This window comes from Leuresthes tenuis, unplaced genomic scaffold, assembly GCF_036924035.1.
Source record: "Leuresthes tenuis unplaced genomic scaffold, fLeuTen1.0.hap1 SCAF_14, whole genome shotgun sequence".
Taxonomy (NCBI): domain Eukaryota; kingdom Metazoa; phylum Chordata; class Actinopteri; order Atheriniformes; family Atherinopsidae; genus Leuresthes; species Leuresthes tenuis.
The window spans coordinates 3,597,127-3,617,253 of NW_027325368.1; the positions used below are offsets into that span (position 1 = coordinate 3,597,127).

Here is a 20,127-nt window from a genome sequence, read left to right on the forward strand (position 1 = left end):
TTTTACACTTAGACAAACGTTGTAATTAGATTTCCAGTAAACCTGATCTTTTTTAAAGATAAAAAAAGCCACTTATTTGACTCTAGAACATCTTAGTTCCAGTCAGGGTTACAGTCTTCATGACAAACTTTTTGCCTCTTATGTGATAAATCTCCACATAATTAATTTTGTGAACTCCTCACATGAAACATGAAGTTGCTCGTGACACATTCCCAGTAACTTCTGGAAGTAAAGAGAACTCATAGGTGTGTATTTTGCCGGTTCAGGTGAGGGCGCACCTTGCCGCAGGCGGCTATAATTAGCCGTGTCCCCGGCCGGTTGTCGCCCTTCTCAGGCAGCATATGTTGAACCGGAGCAGGGGTGTTTTTTTTTGGATCTGCCGCAGCACACACTTCCGTGTTGTCTGTCACCGTAAAGCAGGAAGCACTGTAGTAATGTGTAGGAGTTAATGTACCCCGCTGCTGTTTACCTACAGGTATGTCCACTGGTGTCATTAACGTCGGTGTGTGTGTCCGTTAACCCTCCGCTGTGCGGGACGTTAGTCGTTAGCTTCTCGGCTAAATCCTCCCGGACAGGTCGGTGTGTTTTCAGGGTTGCTGCTTAGTGTCACAGCGGACAGCTTTAGCCCGTGAATGAAACTGTCTGTCGCCGTGTTCTCACGCACACCGGCCCTTGAATGTGTCGTGTGAAGCGGCTACAAACAGGTGATTTGGTGTTTCAGAGTCCGTCGCCAGGTGAAGCGTAACGGCTGGAGAAGCTACATGGAGGCTAACTGACGAACCTCGGATCAATCGCTGCTCGGCACACAGACGGACTGCGGCACATTTGCACCACAATGCCCGCCGGTAAGATGCGCGTGAGAGTGTGACAGTGACTGTGAGTGTGTGCGCGGCCACCCTGAAGAAATAAACCATATGTTGAATGTGTGTGTGATGCGTTTAATGTCACTGATTTGGGCTAATTATGACAACAGGATTGAAGTTAAAAAAAGTGCAGTGGTGCGTTTATGGTCACAGGTTGAGTGTGGGATTTGAAAGTTTCACCTGTCAATCGACAAGTTAGCGATTTTATTAATGAAATACAACGATATTAAACAGTTGATAACCTGATGTCAATAAGTAAAACCTGTTCTAAGTGAAAATAGAGAAAAATTCTAACATTTTATAACCAAAACAAGGTTTAAAAGCCAAAACTTTACCAGTAAAACCTATAAGACAACACATGCTATAGTGTTTTTATATTTAGATCAGTAAAGTGATTGACCGCCTGCTGTTATAATTTTTCTAAATGTCCATGTCAGCGTTTGCATCGGCTTTTTCTTCTTTGTTCTTGTTTGTGGTTCCTCTTTATCTGTGTGGTTCTGCCCCAGTATCGGTCTGTTTTGATGCCAGGTTGTGTTCCTGCCTGCCCTGAGGGTCTCTTTTCTAAGAACAGACCCTGAATTTGAACTTTCTGACAGTGTTATCACTTTCAGACTTTGCTATCAGCTTCTACACCTCATTTCTACATATCTGTCCACTGTGAGCTGAAAAAAAAACGTATTTGTGATGAGTTTCAAGGTTAAAACACGTTTTATAGTCAATGTAGTGACTCATATGGTGACTCATGGTGTATGAGTGCATAAGATAAACACCACTGAATGCATTTGGAGGTTGCTATTTATTAGATTTTGGCACAAAACGGGCTTTTAATTAGCTTTCACTTTCTCTCTGTGAGGAACTAACCAGTCAACAGTGGTGCTCGGCTGAAGCAATCCTCAGCATGAAACATGCTGTGACTGAGCTTTTTATTCTCTGTTTGGCGTTTATTTCTGTTTTTGTTGCTCTGGTGATGGAGCGAGTTGTCTGCTAATCACAGATGTGCTAACCCTGCCGATAAGACCCCAGTTAGCTCTTTATGATCAGGAGCTAATAAGGAGAATAAACTAACTAAACCAGAGAAATTAAATGACAGCGAACATGTTGTAGATTATAGATCTTCTTATGAGAAACTCCTCACTGCAGAGGTTTGATGCGACCACATCTGCACACATCTGGGGAACTAATAAGCAAGATGGCGAGTATTTTAAAGTTGGTCCAAAACAGAAATCAGTTTGAACTCCTCCCTTGTGCAACGTTAAATCATCCGGCGAGTGTGTCATCGGCCTTCAGCCGGACACACCCTGGTTTGTAGTTCATGACTGGAGAATAATAGACTTTTGGGAGGTGGATAAACGCTGCAGGGAAGCCTCGTGTTCTCAGGGGAAATCTGACAAGTGGGTCACTTTAACACTTTTTTTTTTGTGCTTTTTCATCCTCTTTCACTGCGTCACCGCTCAGCTTCTTTTCTTCTCGAACAGAAGAGTGTCGAGTCTTGGTTTATATGAAGGAATAAAGTGTGGCTTTATTATACCGACACAAATTTACGAAGGATTAACCTTTGATGCTGATCTTTTCTCTCAGCCTTGGAGGAGTTATCTTGTTCTGATAATTGTTCTGGTAATTTAGTACCTGAAATGAGCCTTTTGCACCACACAGCATGGGGGGGGGTTCTCATCCTTTCTTTATACTTTAAACTTAAACAGAGGTTCCAGTTGGGCAAAGCGGGTAATAAAAAGTGTCGTAAAAACACTGCAGGCTGCAGGCGAAACAGCATCTCTGCACACTTCAGATCAGAGGAGGGAATGTTTTTATCTGCACACAATAAAACTCGTGTGCATTAATTAGAAATCTGCTGAAAAGATGTCGTTACGATGCAGTTTCACTCCAGGGTGCTTAAAATGTAGCAGGATCCCAGTAAAGTCTCTTTCTGGGCTAAAACACAACGTTATGTTGGTGAAACTGTGACTTCTGTAACCTGCAGCCAGTTTACATGACGTGAAAATGCTGTAAATGTGATGTAATGCAGCTAAAACATGTTCAGAAGCGCTGAGAGGACCTGCTTTGGGCTTGAACTGGACTGTATCTTTGAAGTTTCCTGATGACATTTGCATGAATTTTGTGAAATTCATGCATTCTTTGTGAAACGACTGTTTTCCCCGTGACACTAAAAACGTGCTGCTTAAATGGTAAAATCTGTTTAAGATCTATAAAATGGAGCGTTGCACAAATAAAGTCATGATCCCCGGCTTCAGAGAGCCTCTGTTTGCTTGCTGTCGTGTCTGTTTCTATTTTGGGAACGCTGGACTTTTGGTGCCCTCGCCTTTCCTCTCCTCCAGCGGCTGCTGCGGCAGGTATCGGCTGCCGTGGCAGGTATCGGCTGCCATGGCAGGTATCGGCTGCCGTTCGCTGATTGTTTCACTCCTGAAGTCCCACTTGGCCGCTGAGACATTTCGGATGATAAATGAGAATCTGGAGCCCAAAAACCCTCCCTCATTATGCTGTGGAGGTTGCGTTTCAGGCTGCTGATGTGTCTGGATGCTGTCGCTTTGCTGCAGACAGCATCTGCTCCAAGGAGGCTGTGTCCCAGCAGGCCACCCGTCTGCGTCCCGGCGGGCCTCCCGTCTGCGTCCCGGCGGGCCTCCCGTCTGCGTCCCGGCGGGCTTCCCGTCTGCGTCCCGGCGGGCCTCCCGTCTGCGTCCCGGCGGGCTTCCCGTCTGCATCCCGGCGAGCCTCCCGTCTGCGTCCCGGCGGGCCTCCCGTCTGCGTCTCTGCAGGCTTCCCGTCTGCGTCCCGGCGGGCTTCCCGTCTGCGTCCCGGCGGGCTTCCCGTCTGCGTCCCGGCGGGCCTCCCGTCTGCGTCCCGGCGGGCCTCCCGTCTGCGTCCCGGCGGGCTTCCCGTCTGCATCCCGGCGAGCCTCCCGTCTGCGTCCCGGCGGGCCTCCCGTCTGCGTCTCTGCAGGCTTCCCGTCTGCGTCCCGGCGGGCTTCCCGTCTGCGTCCCGGCGGGCTTCCCGTCTGCGTCCCGGCGGGCCTCCCGTCTGCGTCCCGGCGGGCTTCCCGTCTGCGTCCCGGCGGGCTTCCCGTCTGCGTCCCGGCGGGCTTCCCGGCGAGCCTCCCGTCTGCGTCCCGGCGGGCTTCCCGTCTGCATCCCGGCGAGCCTCCCGTCTGCGTCCCGGCGGGCCTCCCGTCTGCGTCTCTGCAGGCTTCCCGTCTGCGTCCCGGCGGGCTTCCCGTCTGCGTCCCGGCGGGCTTCCCGTCTGCGTCCCGGCGGGCCTCCCGTCTGCGTCCCGGCGGGCCTCCCGTCTGCGTCCCGGCGGGCTTCCCGTCTGCATCCCGGCGAGCCTCCCGTCTGCGTCCCGGCGGGCCTCCCGTCTGCGTCTCTGCAGGCTTCCCGTCTGCGTCCCGGCGGGCTTCCCGTCTGCGTCCCGGCGGGCTTCCCGTCTGCGTCCCGGCGGGCCTCCCGTCTGCGTCCCGGCGGGCCTCCCGTCTGCGTCCCGGCGGGCCTCCCGTCTGCAGCCCTGTAATTACTCCCAGTGGTAAAGTGCTGATTCCATTAGCTGTAATGTGACGCCTTCAGCATTGATCCCTGATGGGAGGCTGAACGTTTGAGTTTGTTTGAACATGTTGATGATGTGGACGGGTACACAGCAGACCAGTGGATGGATGGATGTTCTCTGTCTTTATTTTTCCTTTTTCAGCCGTCAGTAGAGCCCAGAGCCAGTCGGGTTTGAGCCCGAGGTGACAGCTGCTGACTGAGAAGACGACTCAGTCTAATTTCACCTGAACTGTAACTCTAATTCTGTTGATGAACAGTTTGAGGCGTGAAATAAACACCACAGTTTGGCTCGTAGCATCTGATCTGCAGACAACAGCTGCAGCAGACTCTGCTTCAGTCATGTTGAGCTCTGGCTGAGAACCTCTTTATGTTCCGGTTCTCTTTGCACCCCCGACTCTAAGGCCGAACATTCGTTATTGATGACCGAAGGTTAAAGTGGAGTCTTACAGAGACGGGAGCGGACGACTCGGCTGCATTAAGAGCCGTTATTTATAACCGAAGCTGATTGTCTGTTTGTGTGTTCGTAGATGTGTGTGTGCTCCATTTCCCAGCTCGCACTCCTGGGTCTGCTGAGGTCTAGAGGCTCTCATTATCCTAAAGTGTTAACCACCTCAATTAAGTCATTATGTAGGACAAACCCGGCGCTGCCGTCACTCTGCTGCTGCTGCTGCAGACCGAGCGAACAGTCAGTTAAGCAGATATAAATATGTGGCTGGATGGAAGCCCTCCTGCTGGGGAGGATACTTTACTTTTCTGGTACCGCTATCCTGCAGAGACCTTCCAGCCTTAAAGTGCCGCCTAAAAACCCAAATGTTTACCAAAGCAGAACGAAGTGATGTCGCCTGAAACGTGACGATTCATCCTGAAGGGAAATTAGGTTGTCGTAGCAACGGCAGGATAAAGGCCCGGTAGAAATGGAAATTTAAAAAAAAAAAACAAGAAACGAACGGAATGACTTAAAGGAAAGGCCTCGAATAACCAATTTCCATTTTCAAATCTTACTTGGTGAGAAGCGGCAGGGAGACGTTGGGTCATGGAGTCGGGCTTCGTCAGCAGTAATGATGGCGCTGCTCCTCTGCATTTAAAGGACTCAGCTGAGGTGGTTCATCTGCCCCCCCCCCCCCCCCGGGGCAGAGCCAGGCCTCCCTGGAGGGGTGATGCATCCCATCCGGTCTGGGAACGCCTCGGGGTCCCCCCGGAGGACCGGTAACCTCCACGACCCGACCTCCGATAAGCAGAGGGAAGGTGGAATATATCATAAAGCATAAGTAAGATATTCAAGAAACGCAAAATAACTTCAAACACATGACTGGACAAAATAATCCTACATTTGGAGGCTTTTGGAATTGCTTTATACTGATAATTTAAAGGTTGTTGTTGAGGAGTAATCTCCTGTTTGACCTTGGGGTGAACTTCAAACAAGCCCTCCTTGTTCAGCCTTTTTCTAACTGTGCTGTCGTGACCTTTAACCTTTAACATGCTAACTGAGGCCTGTAGAGTCTGAGATGTAGCTCTGGGCTTTTTCACCTTGGGGTGACCTTTAACCTTTAACATGCTAACTGAGGCCTGTAGAGTCTGAGATGTAGCTCTGGGCTTTTTCACCTTGGGGTGACCTTTAACCTTTAACATGCTAACTGAGGCCTGTAGAGTCTGAGATGTAGCTCTGGGCTTTTTCACCTTGGGGTGACCTTTAACCTTTAACATGCTAACTGAGGCCTGTAGAGTCTGAGATGTAGCTCTGGGCTTCTTCACCTTGGGGTGACCTTTAACCTTTAGCATGCTAACTGAGGCCTGTAGAGTCTGAGATGTAGCTCTGGGCTTTTTCACCTTGGGGTGACCTTTAACCTTTAACATGCTAACTGAGGCCTGTAGAGTCTGAGATGTAGCTCTGGGCTTTTTCACCTTGGGGTGAACTTGCTGGGACGTCCACTCCTGGGAAGATTGACAGCTGTCCTGAATGTTTTCCACTTGTGAATAATCTTTCTCTCTGTAGAACGATGGACTCCAGATAGTTTGGAAATGGCCTTATAACCCTTCCCAGATTGATGGGCAGCAGCAGCTGCTTCTCTCAGCTCACTGCTGGTGTCTTTCTCTTTGTTCAATAAGTAATGTCACAGTGTAATATGTCATGTGTATATATTCTGTGATTATTTCTTCTGGTGGCAGCTGAGACATTGATCCCTTTCTTCAGAGGCAGATTTGCAGAATCTATTACCTTTGGTGGACTTTCTTTTGGCTATCGACAGCTTAAACTGCCTCTAAGACCCTGTTTAAGACCCTCTGTGCCTCAGAGTCATTGTCACCAATTGTTTTGACACAGAAGATGGCCTCCTGTTTCAGAAATAAAGTGCCTTCTCCACTGAGAAGTGCCTTGAATCTGCGCTCTCATGGCGATCCCGTTTACAGGCTCTTAGTTTGAGTCTATGGGAGAAATAGTTCCTGCTGCTTTCACATCCTTTAAAAGACGATGATGTAAATTGACCAACTTAAGACGGACTCTTTTACCTTCTGGCTTCATAAACTTGAAAAGATGATGGATTACACCACATAAAACCACTGCTTATTGATCCTTACACATCGCAGTAATAAAAGGAAATGAATCAACATTTTTTTTTTAAACCCAGCCGCCCTCAGCTGCTCCATCTCAAAGGTTACTTTCCATTTCCGTCGTGTTGGACCTGCTTCACAGTGGGCCTAAATGTGCTTTAATTGGATGTGTACCACCTGCAGCAAAAGGCTTTTGTTGGTTCAGATCTTCAAAGTTGAATCCGATCGGAAACCAGTGGCCCAGCATGCATCTGTGTCCCAGGTGGATCACGAGTATTTGCAATCCAGTTGGAATCAAAGTCAATCAAACGCTGGGCTGTTTTGATGCATATGCAGAGCTTCCTGTGCTCTTTGGACGGTTCCCCCCTCAGTTGTTGGCTGCGATTTGCATTCAGAGTAGAAGACGGTTTGTTCTGCAAAGAAGGATTTTGGCCTAAATATAACTTCAAAGGAGACGCGCCTCCCTCTGTTTCCTCGGCCCGATGCATCTTTGCAGTCGGGGGAAGCTTTCATCTTCGTGTGCTTGTTGTGCGACGCTCAGCTTGCTGCTTTTCAGCTCTTTGGGCAGGATTTACCTTCCTCCTGTAACAGGACGACGGCAGCATGCGAAAGGGTCGGTACCTGCGTGTTTTTCCCTGGGATAGAAGACGCTGCTGCATGCAGATTAGCCTCAGAGCACCGCTGTGCAACGTAAGAACGACCGAATCAAAGCAACTGAAGTGAAGTGGAGCACTTTGATGGGGAAGCATGAAACATTTTGGCTTAAATTAGGACTTTGTGGGATCATTTCTTTGAATGTTTCGGATCAAATGGTTTGCAAAGCGCCAGTCAAGCGAAGCCTTTTTTAAAGTTAAGAAATGGTTGAAAACGTTTTCTAAAGGACTCAAATGCAGAGCTGAACAAAGATGACGTTTCAGGTTCTGCTTCTGCTTCACTTCCTGTCAGATTCTGATTGGTTGCCTGGCTTTGCCTGGCGTGCGTTTAATGTGCATCGATGTCATGGCGGCGGGTTTCTCTCGCCGATAAGCCGCAGTTGGTTTGTGAAAAGGACTCCGGCTGCTCAGAATGAAACATTTCTTAGCTTTATAATCTGCTGCAGCAGCTATTTGTGGTTTTATTTCAGTGGTTTCTGATCATAAACCTGCTTCAGGGATCAGGGACCTCACCCCAGTATGGTGGGGAATGCAGCTCCTGACAGAAGTATGCATGTGGTGGACTTTCACTGCACAGACGCTGTCTTTAAGTCACCTGAACGGTGATTCTGTCAGAAGAGGCTGAGGTTATAAAATCAGGATTTTATTAGAGCAGAGCGACGGTCTGGGAACGCTTCATGTGACCATCGGCTGATTTTAGTCCCAGTTTCTGACCAAAGAAACAGAAAAACATGTGAATGAGAGCAGATTATTATACATTTGACTGTTTTTCCTAAAAGATGGAGATCTGGAGCATGAACAGAGTCTTGTTGAGCCGACGCTCGACTGCATTATGGAGGTGTGTCGGTCCGGTTTTATGAAGCTCGATTACATCCGAATTCGGTGGGATTGACACAGAAATGATTGAGTTTATTCTTGTGTCACGTAAAGATTGTTGCCAAAGGTCACAGATTTCTGGAGCTGACTTGATGCTGCAGATGTCCTGGTTGTAGCTGCATTCCCTGTAAAAACACATCCCAGCGGGGGTCAAAGGGTGGTTTAAAACAGCCCTGCGGCGTCGTCTGTCCTCGCATCAAAGCAGCTTCACGGCTTCTTTCCTTCAGTTACAAAACTTCAGTTTTGCTCCTGGGAGAAAATGATCATTTTAAAAAGTTCTTCATGAGACTCGGATCGCCTCTACACATGGAAATGTTCACCAGTGGGACTGAGATTTGGTTCCTTCAGCTGAAGGGGAACTGCTGACATTCACTCGCCTGCATTTGAGATAAAATTCCTGACTTTCAGCTTCGTGTCAGTCTGACCTGTTCACATTTCCCCAGGATCAGAACGCTTTGCTGTGCTTCACGTGTGCCTTGCTGCTGGATTGAGCTGCAGCCTCTCTCTTCTCTGTTTGTGGCACAGAAAGGAGCTGCTGAGCCACCTTTATCTGTCAGTATCTCACTCTGAGATGCAGCATTTCTGACATGAAGGAAAGTGGAGAGCAGCAGATGTGAAGATGACGTCGGGCTCTCCGTGCTTTAGGTTTCAGAGCACAGCACCGGCGCAGATACCGCCCACCTCCACCTCCCTGATGCCTCTGCAGTCTGTCCTTTTTTGGATATGAAATGCTGTTTGGGAAGTCTGTGAAAAGAATGTCTGCAGGCTGTGACCGGAGACGAATCTGAGCCTGGCAGCACAAACAATAAGGCACAGATCAGGACTTTAGACTGGAGCCTAACCCAGCCATCGTGAAGCAAAAGGCAGGGTGCAGCCCAAAGAAATGCCATGTTTAGAGCTTAGTTTATTACTCTTTGTTTGTTGAACTTCAGCTGCAGCTGAATCTGTGTCTTTAAGACCGGCTCATTTCACTCATGATATTTAACCTGACCTGTAAAAACCCTCCATGAGCCAAGGCATCGTTGCACTGATGTGAATAGTTCTCCAGGCTCCTTGAAGGACATCCCAAAGCTCTTCTTTGGATGTGGGCTGCCTTTTGTTCCGTTCTCTGTCAGATGATCCCACACTGCTTCAATAATGTTGAGGTCCGGGCTCTGGGGAGGATTCATCCCTCCATAAGACCTGTTGCCACTGATTTTCAGTCCACTTCTTGTGTCATTTGGCACAGCTCAGCCTTTTCTCCCTGTTTCCCTTCCTTAAGAATGGCTTCTTGACAGCCACCCTTCCATGGAGCCCATTTCTGATGAGGCTTGGGCCAACAGTAGATGGATCAGCTGAAGGTCCAGATGCATCTCTCAGGTCCTGTCAGGTCACAGCTGGATTTTTTCCTCTTTCTTAAGGACATCACTTTCAGATCCTGTTCATCTGCTGGAGATAGTTTTTTAGGCCTGACACTTCTTCTTTTGTCCTCCACTTGTCCAGTTTCCTCAAATGCTTTAAGGACACACTGCACACCATGCTGAGATATGCCAAGTTTTCAGCTAATAGCTCTTTGGGAATCACCTTGTTGCTGCAGAAATCCTATTTTCTGTCTGTCAAACTGTGTTTTCTTTGCTGTTTTTCATAGATGCAGCTAAAGAAATGGGAACAAATGATGTGTCTTTGTGACAAAGTGCCTAAAGATCCAGTTTAAAATGGCTTCTTTGCTAAGTTGTCTGTTCTGTGTCGACACAACACTGGTTCATCCCTTGAGTTAGGAGCCTTTTTTCTGCCTGAATGAGTCAGAGTTCAGGTGCAAGGACTGAAAATGAGTGAAAAAGCAGAAAAAATGTCCAAAGAGAAACTCTGAAAGACCTTCAGGAAACTCTGCTGCTTGGAAGGAAAACCTAAAGAAAAGAGAGATGACTCAGACTTTAACACAGATTGATATCAATAGGTAACGTACTGTTTGTAATGCGGTGATTTGGACTTCCTCAGCCTCTGCTGTGTTCACCGAACTGTGCTGGTTTGTCACTGAGCTCTGCGACAGTCGTTTTAAATCAGATGTGAGAGCGTGCTGCTGTTTCTCTGCAGAGATTTTTCTGTAGTTAGAAGCTCGCTGTGTCAGCTAAAAACCAGGGAGAGATTTCTCATGTTTCAGCTCTAAAATTAGTCCTCACTCTCTTAAAAGCTGTTAGATAACCACGGAGGCCCACACATGTTCAATTCCTTCACACGAGGAGTCCGTCTCAGTGAAGCTGCAGTTTTTCTCCAATCAGGCTGATTAAAACATCCTCTCCTGGCCCTCGGTGCTGAGGTTGGTTGAGTGTTTCGGCCGTTTGGACTCGACTCTGCAGCTCTCAGCAGCTGCTGCTGTCGGCGAGGGCGAAACACAAACACTGCAAGGTCACTGATGAGTGTCAGCGTGTGAGGGGGGGCGGCGCTGAGAGAGCGCCGGGGTGGAAACGCAGAGGAGTCGAGGTCCACCTGGCAGGCCGTCTCGTTTCGCCTCCAACAAGATGGATTCGGAGAACAACGACTCAGGTAGGGGGCAGCTTTTAATCTGTGCCTCCCGTGTTTGTATGCATCCCAGCTCGCCGTCCCCCCCTGGGATCGGGTTTGTGTGTGAGACAGTGATGGAGTGAGGAAAGCTGACGGAGTCCAGGGCTGCGTGTTGGTACAAGCCTTCACATGGCGTGAGAACGGCTGAGGCCGGCCAATCGGCCGTCTGCCTCAGCTTAACAGAGCAACCGGAGCGGTGGAAGGATGCTGATGATTTATGACACTGCTGGTTTTGGTGTGACTGGTTGTTCTGTACTGTCACCTCAGCAGCTGCAGCATTATTATTATCTTTTTCAAGTTTTTGTCTCCGGTGGCCTTTGCATGTCGGACAGGAAAGGAGGCAGACGTGCAGCAGAGGGCCGCGGGTCGACCCGGGCCGGGCTGCAGCCTCTGAGCCTTAAAGCGCCCCGGCAGCAGTAATCAGCAGCTGAAGTCTTTGTGTAGGATTTGCTCAAATCTTCTCTGAAAGATGTTTGTTTTCATTCATTTGCTGTTTGGGTCAGAACTTAAAAGAGCTGTGATTTATTTATTTATTTTTAAATTTATTTATTTATTATTTTTAAATTTATTTATTTATTTTTAAATTGTATTTATTTATTTATTTTAATTTATATCTATCGCTGCAGCAAACCATCAATGAGGTAATTGAGTATTCTGTCGATTAATTAAATCGGATCAGAAATGCTTTCGCATTTAAATGGAAAAAAGCTCAGGTGTCTTAACATGAACCGCTTCCTTCTGCTCTCTGCTAGCTTCCTTGTGTTCTCTGCTAGCTTCTTTCTGTTCTCTGCTAGCTTCCTTCTGTTCTCTGCTAGCCTCCTTCTGTTCTCTGCTAGCTTCCCTCTGTTCTCTGCTAGCTTCCTTCTGCTCTCTGCTAGCTTCCTTGTGTTCTCTGCTAGCTTCCTTCTGTTCTCTGCTAGCTTCCTTGTGTTCTCTGCTAGCTTCCTTGTGTTCTCTGCTAGCTTCCTTGTGTTCTCTGCTAGCTTCCTTCTGTTCTCTGCTAGCTTCCTTCTGTTCTCTGCTAGCTTCCTTCTGTTCTCTGCTAGCCTCCTTCTGTTCTCTGCTAGCCTCCTTCTGTTCTCTGCTAGCCTCCTTCTGTTCTCTACTAGCTTCCTTCTTGTCTCTGCTAGCTTCCTTCTGCTCTCTGCTAGCTTCCTTCTTGTCTCTGCTAGCTTCCTTCTCAGCTAACAAGCCGACTGATTTCCATTAAAATGCCAACGTGAAATGTTCCGCTCAGTGAACTCAATATGTGAACTGGCTGCTTTCTGCTGAGATGCTGCAGCATTGATGTTGTGCTATCGTGCTAAGCTAACTGCCTTTAACATGGACACATTGTGCAGTATTTTCTCTTTTCTTTTCTTTGAAATGCTCCCAGACTTAAGACTTTCCTCCTCTTTTTCTTTGATTTATTTATTTTTCTTCATATTCCTTAATCAAATCAAGCTGCTACAGACGCAGCTACTTAGATGGTTGTTTATAGCGTAAATGGTTCTGAGAAAAGAGATTACAAAGGTCATGGCTGTGCTGGCATGACCCTGATTTAAAAAGCTGGATAAAGTCCAGAAGGACCTAACCAAGCACTGGTCCACAGTGGGACAATTTCCTTTTCTTTTTAACGACATCATAGTTTGATGCCAATTAAATTGTTTGCAATTTGGGCCTCTAGATGTCATTAAATCCCACAAACTGGAACCTTCTCGCATCATCTCAAGCTTTTCCAATATCACATAGATAGATTAAGGTCACCCAGGGGCGTCCAAACCTCATCCCCTCTCAGCGGTTCGTTTTCTGTCCCCCAGACTCATATATGGGGAGTTAAGCTTCCCTGAGAAGCAGTGAAACATGTGGAGTTATGGTCATGTGGCTGCATCACGAAGGCTCTGAAACTGACAGGAGCATTTTACCAGATAACTTTTTGACTAATTCAGATGCCATCTCCATCTGTCGTCCTTGGGAGCAGTCTGTGCACCAAAGCAGTCGGCTGCCTTGTATTAGAGGGGGAAAGTGTGCTATTTTGGCTTAAAACGGGTGAAACGTTGCAGTGGAATCAGCTGAGATGGTCGCTGTGTTGCTGGTGATTGGCACATTTGCTTAATTCTTTGGCAGCCCACAAACAGCTGCTCTTCACCTTGCTTCTGGTAGGTTGATGAAAGCCGTACTTCTTTTAATTCCCTGAAAGTCAACCAAAAAAAGCCCAACGGGGACAATCCCCTCCGGAGGACACTGTCCAAACACCCGGTAACTGTAGTGTAGAAAGTTGAGAAAGTCTGTCATAAACGCACAGCAGCAACACTGTTTTAAGCATTTCTTTACTCCATCACAGTCCTCCACCACTAACTGAGGAGACCTTGTGCTCAGATCAGTGTACAGTCTGCGTTTCCTGGTGAATCTGAGCATGAAGGACTGCTGTTTGGGCGTCACGCCGCCGTATTTGAGCTGCAGGCGGGCAGATGTTTGACTGGCATCTGAGCTGAAACACCAGAGGACATCCGCTGCCTTTCATGCTCAATTAGGTCCTTCCCATCCATCCTGCTACTTTGCTGCAAGACACATGCGCACATGTGGACCTCTGGGTTTCTGAGGACTCTCACTGGCCTTCTAATCTCGGCTGTTTAACTCTCAGATGTCATTTTGAAGAGGTGAGGACTGGGCATCATGTCAGAATGGGGGAAAATTAGGTAAATAATTAAATGTTGTACACATCTGAACTAAAGGATGTTCTGTGAGATCTTTAAGTCCCATTCAGCAGTTATTAATGCCAGAAAAACATGCATTTTGTGTGGCTCCTCTCCTTCATTCTCATTCAGTGAAAGGGGATCTATAAACCTTATTTAACCCCCCCTGCTGCATCTCCCCCTGCTGCATCTCCCCCCGCTGCATCTCCACCCGCTGCATCTCCCCCTGCTGCATCTCCACCTGCTGCATCTCCCCCCTGCTGCATCTCCCCCCTGCTGCATCTCCCCCTGCTGCATCTCCCCCTGCTGCATCTCCCCCTGCTGCATCTCCCCCTGCTGCATCTCCCCCTGCTGCATCTCCCCCTGCTGCATCTCCCCCTGCTGCATCTCCCCCTGCTGCATCTCCCCCCGCTGCATCTCCCCCCGCTGCATCTCCCCCTTCTGCATCTCCCCCTGCTGCATCTCCCCCTGCTGCATCTCCCCCTGCTGCATCTCCCCCTGCTGCATCTCCCCCTGCTGCATCTCCCCCTGCTGCATCTCCCCCTGCTGCATCTCCCCCTGCTGCATCTCCCCCCGCTGCATCTCCCCCCGCTGCATCTCCCCCCGCTGCATCTCCCCCCGCTGCATCTCCCCCCGCTGCATCTCCCCCCGCTGCATCTCCCCCCGCTGCATCTGCACCTGCTGCATCTCCCCCCGCTGCATCTCCCCCCGCTGCATCTCCCCCTTCTGCATCTCCCCCCGCTGCATCTCCACATTTAATAACACAATGATCTGTATCTGATCTGGTGACTCACTCTGAGGGCAGGACTCGGTTTTAAGGCAGCACCTTTGGACTCACCGCCTGGTGTCACTGAGTGGGTCAAAGTGGGGTCTCCATCTTGGGAAGAAATGGTGACAGCGAGCTTAGAGTGATGAGCCGTGACCAGCGGAGGGCTGAGCCTCAGTGGCTCCCCACCGGCAGCTTCTCAGATTTAAGATAACGCATCGGACCCAACATCTCTGCTGGTGTCTCCCAGATGAAAGGTTGCAAAATGCAGCTGTTTTCTCATCAGATTTGCTCAGCTGATGTCCTGAAAATGAAAACTACAGGCCCATTTCCTCTGTGGTAACCGCAACCCAAAGCTGCTTTCTTTGGTCAGAAACCGGGACTGAAAATCGGCGCATTCAGACTACGAGTCGACCGGTAATAAGACGCCGTCTGTGCAGTGAATTCAGCCGGTCTGACACGGACCGTGATCTCCTACAGAGGAGGTTGGAGGCAGCAGGACGTCCTGAACGTTTAATGATGCAGTTTTACACCAGTCAGGAACTGGATTCCAGTCCTGTGCAAATATACTGGGGCAAAGATGGTGGTCCAGTGAAATGAGCTGGTTCTGACACTAATCAGTGGGTTTATTTTGACTAACAATGCACAGATGGAGATGCAGTAACAAACACTTAAAGGACAGTAACAGACCAACCGGTTAATGTTAGCTTAGCTGATCCTCTACTCTCTTTTAGCACCATAAGTAGGATTTATATCCAGCATGCAGTTCCAGATCATTCGTGACAATCTGAGCCTCATTGTGTCTTTATTCCATGCTTTTATATAATATTAAAGATCATTTGCTCCTGCCCTTTTTAAGCAGAGCAAGCAGGAATTAGTTTGAGGATTTATCCTGCACACAGCTTACATTCGTGCTGATTTCAAATATAAATTCTGTTTAGTGATTAAAGCGTTCTTGATGCAAATATCTTCGTATAACGCCAGTTTCAGCTCCGTCCGCTGGGGAATGAACACGCGAGTCACTAAAATGATTTGATTGGCTCCATCCGTCTCAGAAGCCATTAAAGTAAATGAACGCTCAAGCTGTTTGAGATCAGTGATCAGGCTCTCTGCATTAGTGAAGAGCTTTTTCCTCTTGTTGCATTTCTGATGCAGTCTTGTTGATTTTTGGCTGATTATCGGATGATTTGGACCGAAGCCACCTCACTCCTCTCCTGCCAAAGAGCTCATAGTTTGAACTCTCTTTGTACATCGATTTGGACGCGTTTTGAGCTTTTTTTCTTCTTGCGTTCGAGTTCCCTTTGTGTTCTTTCGCGGATAATTAAATTGCTTTTGAGATGTGAAGCACACCCACAAACCAGAGCCAAAGTTTCCTCCCATGCGGCAGAAGAAGTGTTATCAGAAGCCTAAACCCAAACTTTGTCAGCTTGTTAACTCAGAGTGGGTGAAGAAGCTGCTGTAGATAATGTTTACCCCTTGGTTCATGTCAGTCAGGATGAATTAACAATTAAAAACATGTTGAATTATAGATATTTTGATGTATAAGTCGCACCTGACTATAAGTCGCAGGACCAGCCAAACTATGAAAGTGAAGCAACCCACAAACCAGAGCCAAAGTCAGAAGGTGAAATGAAACAGTTTGGTCATTTCTGTTGGGATCGGTTCATAAGAAGTCGAGGTTGTAATCACATAATTTGCATGAATTAATTATCTAAATGAAGTTTCTCTCCTTTCTGACATCTACAGTGTAACTGATCAAACCTAAACTTTCTCTTTGCCTCAGAGTGGGTGAAGAAGCTGCTGTAGATAATGTTAACCCCTTGGTTTATGTCAGTCAGTATGAATCAACATTTAAAAACATGTTGAATTATATATATTTTGATGTATAAGTCGCACCTGACTATAAGTCGCAGGACCAGCCAAACTATGAAAAAAAAGTGAAACGACCCACAAACCAGAGCCAAAGAAATGTGATCAGAAGGTGAAATGAAGCAGTTTCTGTTGGGATCAGTTCATAAGAAGTTGAGGTTGTAATCACGTAATTTGCATGAATTAATTATCTCTCCTTTCTAACATTTACAGTGTAAATGATCCAACCTAAACTTTGTCAGCTTGTTGCCTCAGAGTGGGTGAAGGAGGATGTGTGTCCTGCTGCAAAGGCTTCGTTACGACACGTCATATTGCATCAGTCGTACTTTGTGACGTGCAGGTGAACGATGTCGGTCGGATTCGATGCGCCACAGAAGCCCTGAAAGCAAAGAGCAGGAAGTTAATGTCTGACCCTCCACTTTAAGTTAGATTTGTTTTGTCTTTGCAACACTTTTTCAGGCTCAAACACATCAACATGTTATTTTTATCCATTCCCAAGCGAATGTTAAGCGAGTTCTCCTCTTTAGTTTTTCTTTCATCCATTTAAGAAAGTCATAAAATAAGGAAATGTTTTTGTGAAACCAGCTCTCTTCCTCTGGTTGTTTGAGTCCTTCTCATCTGATGAAGCCTGGAAATGAAGCGGTGTGTAAAAATGCTTCCATTTCAGTCCAGATCAGCTTCCTTTCTTTTGCCCTGTCGTGTTCTCTAAAATGAATATTTGCTGATGTTTAATGGACTTTGATTCATACAGCGGTGGTTCTTTGGTTTGTTTTCTCGTCTCCTTTTGTTTAACATCTTTGCTTTGCATCAGTTCATCCCTTAAAGGCTTCAGATGTCTTGTTTTTGAGCTGTAATAACACAGTGACTCAGTATAATCATCATTTTCTGCTTCTAAAACTCGACCCGCTGCAAACATCAACTTGCACTTTCTGACACTCATTTTAGTTTTTTTTTTTCTTTTGGCAGCAACAAACACCCAGTTTCTTCCTGCCATTGGTTACCTTATAACTGATAGAAAAACAACCTCCATATTTTCCAGGCTATAAATCGCATTTATTTAGAAATTTATTTCATAAAATCCTGTCCGTGCTCTGATGGAGAGGCGGTTGCGTTGCATGAGGTCATTTATATTCCCCTCCTTGGCAGATACCAGGGATGGAACCTGGGCCTCTCCCACCTGTGGACTCGTTCCTCCAGCTCCGCCCATTTTGCTTTCAGCCCGCGATTAGCTTTCTTTGTTTTCTTAATCGCTGTACGATTAACCTCTGCTTTTCACCAGTCCCTCACAAGTTTCTCACTCACTCAAACCTTTCTGTCTGCTGCTCAATCGCCGTTTTCAGCTGCATATTTTACTACCTGCAGTTCAGGATTGAACAGGATGTCTTTAAGTTAATGTTTCAGTGGTACAGGAGCAGCATATAGTTATCACAAGCCTAAAGTGTCCTCTTTGCTACTGTAGATAATGTTTACCCCTTGGTTCATGTCAGTCAGTATGAATTAACATTTAAAAACATGTTGAATTATAGATATTTTGATGTATAAGTCGCACCTGACTATAAGTCGCAGGACCAGCCAAACTATGAAAAAAAAGGTGAAGCAACCCTCAAACCAGAGCCAAAGAAATGTTATCAGAAGGTGAAATGAAGCAGTTTGGTCATTTCTGTTGGGATCGGTTCATAAAAAGTCGAGGTTGTAATCACGTAATTTGCATGAATTAATTATCTAAATGAAGTTTCTCTGCTTTCTGACATCTACAGTGTAAATGATCAAACCTAAACTTTCCCAGCTTGTTGCCTCAGAGTGGGTGAAGAAGCTGCTGTAGATAATGTTTATTCCTTGGTTCATGTCAGTCAGGATGAATTAACATTTAAAAACATGTTGAATTATATATATTTTGATGTATAAGTCGCACCTGACTATAAGTCGCAGGACCAGCCAAACTATGAAAAAAAAGTGCGACTTATAGTCCAGAAAATACGGAAATGACTTTGAATCCATTGGTTAAAACGCATTTCAGTAATTCCTCCAAAGTGTGGAACTCATTCTAACACCACGACATTCACTCGTCTCCTGTTCAGTTATCTTTGTCATGCTGTAAAGTTTTTCTGCTTGTGAAGCCGACATCGGGTTAACCGATAATTACTCGAGTTTGATCAGATCTGATCTGACCTGGATGTGGAACCTCACCAGCTCCAGATAAATAACTGTAACTTCCAGTCTTCCAGGCTTTCTTTGAGATGTTGCTGCTCTTGTCTCCATTTAAAAATAACATTTTTCCCTTTTTTCTCAGTTAGGGTAGGGTTAGGTAAGCGTTAGGTAAGGCTTTGCCTCTTTTCTTTAACTATAAAGGATTAAATAGAAGTTTTATTGCAACATTTTGGTGCTGAATTCAGATGCTGAAGGGATTTCCCACAGTAAAATGGATGGATAGTTGGAGTTATATACAATTAAACTTAATTTTCAAGTGCTTGGGGATGATTTAGAGACCCTTTGTGGTTAGAATAACCAACTATTCTTCTTTAATAGCCTCACCTGCTCCTGTTGCCTGCTCGGTGTTGTCGAATGAATTGCTGCTGGACTTCTGATCAGTTTGATTCGGTCTCTGGCAGATGGAGAAGATTTGATTTGCTGTTAGGGATTTATTCAGAGGCGGCCCCGGTTAATTGGATTTGCTCCGGCTTTAAATAACCAGGACTCCTTTTATGAGCTTCTCTCTGACCGGAAACCTCATCGACTCCACAGGCACAGGTATGATATTCTGTGTTACTGTGCAGTCAGTTTTAACCTCCACATTACAGTAATGAAACTGTTTATATTATATTTATATGTGCAAATAACTGCTAATTCCAGTTAATCTCAGGCTCAGTTACTGTGTTTTATACTGAGTTAAGATTTAGTTTTGGATCTCTTCCACCAGTTGAATTAAACCAACACAAACATGCTGGATTAAACGTAACAGGCTATTGATCAGGTATTGATTTCTGGCTCTTGGCGTTCTCAGGCTTTTCGTAAACAGTTGGGATTATTCCAGTAGATATTGATCGTTAAACCCTTCCTGTGTAAAAATGCTTTGCTCATGACTGATGAGACTAACTTGGTATCTTTGTGGATGCAGGATGATGCGTACTTGGCTGTAATTCTGCAAACTTTGCATATTTAATGTCACGCACTCGCTTCCCTTGAACGTTATAGAGTCCAAAGTGCCCCCAAACTGTTGACCTACATTAAAGATGGGGCCGGCTGTTTTTCCTGCTGAATCTCTTGTTCCTCTGTTGTAATTAAACTACAAGAGAGCTGAGTCACATGCTGCTGCTGCCCTGCCAACATCAACACATATTGAAAGAATAGCCGACCTGATTCAGATGAAATGGATCTCTTTAAAACATTGTTAAGTTCTGCACTTTAGCCGGGAACCTCTAAAACCTGCAGGACAGCGGCCCTCGAGGTCCGGATATGGGTATCCCTGGTATATAACAGCATGGCCCTCAGTATGCTGCTGCAGTCCCATCCTGTGCATCATGGTGTTTGCAGTCTGCTGGCTGTCTTACATCCTGTCGTATTCTCCCTTCATGACTTTAGGGTAGGGATCAGATCTTTGATTCCAGTCCAGCATTGTTTAAACTCTCCTCAGCAGTGTGTTCAGTACTCGGGTCAGACAGCTGAGGGGATGTTCTGAAGGAGAATCTCTCAGCTTTAAGGGTCTTTTCTTTTTTTAAATGGTGTCTTGGAAGGTTTTTACCCATAATTGACTGAAATTTAGCATTTTTTTAGGGCTAATTTCAACAA

General features: G+C 46.6%; 1 protein-coding gene across 1 annotated transcript in view; it reads left to right on the forward strand.

Annotated features, from left to right (window-relative positions):
- The first annotated feature begins 351 nt into the window (after positions 1-351).
- Positions 352-20,127, forward strand: part of efr3a (EFR3 homolog A (S. cerevisiae)) — a 125,975-nt gene continuing 106,199 nt past the window's right edge. Inside the window, exons 1-2 of the mRNA XM_072363104.1 lie at positions 352-475; positions 722-845. Of these exons, the coding sequence (XP_072219205.1) occupies positions 836-845 (10 nt within the window). The 5' untranslated portion in view covers positions 352-475; positions 722-835. The remainder of the gene's footprint in view (positions 476-721; positions 846-20,127) is intronic.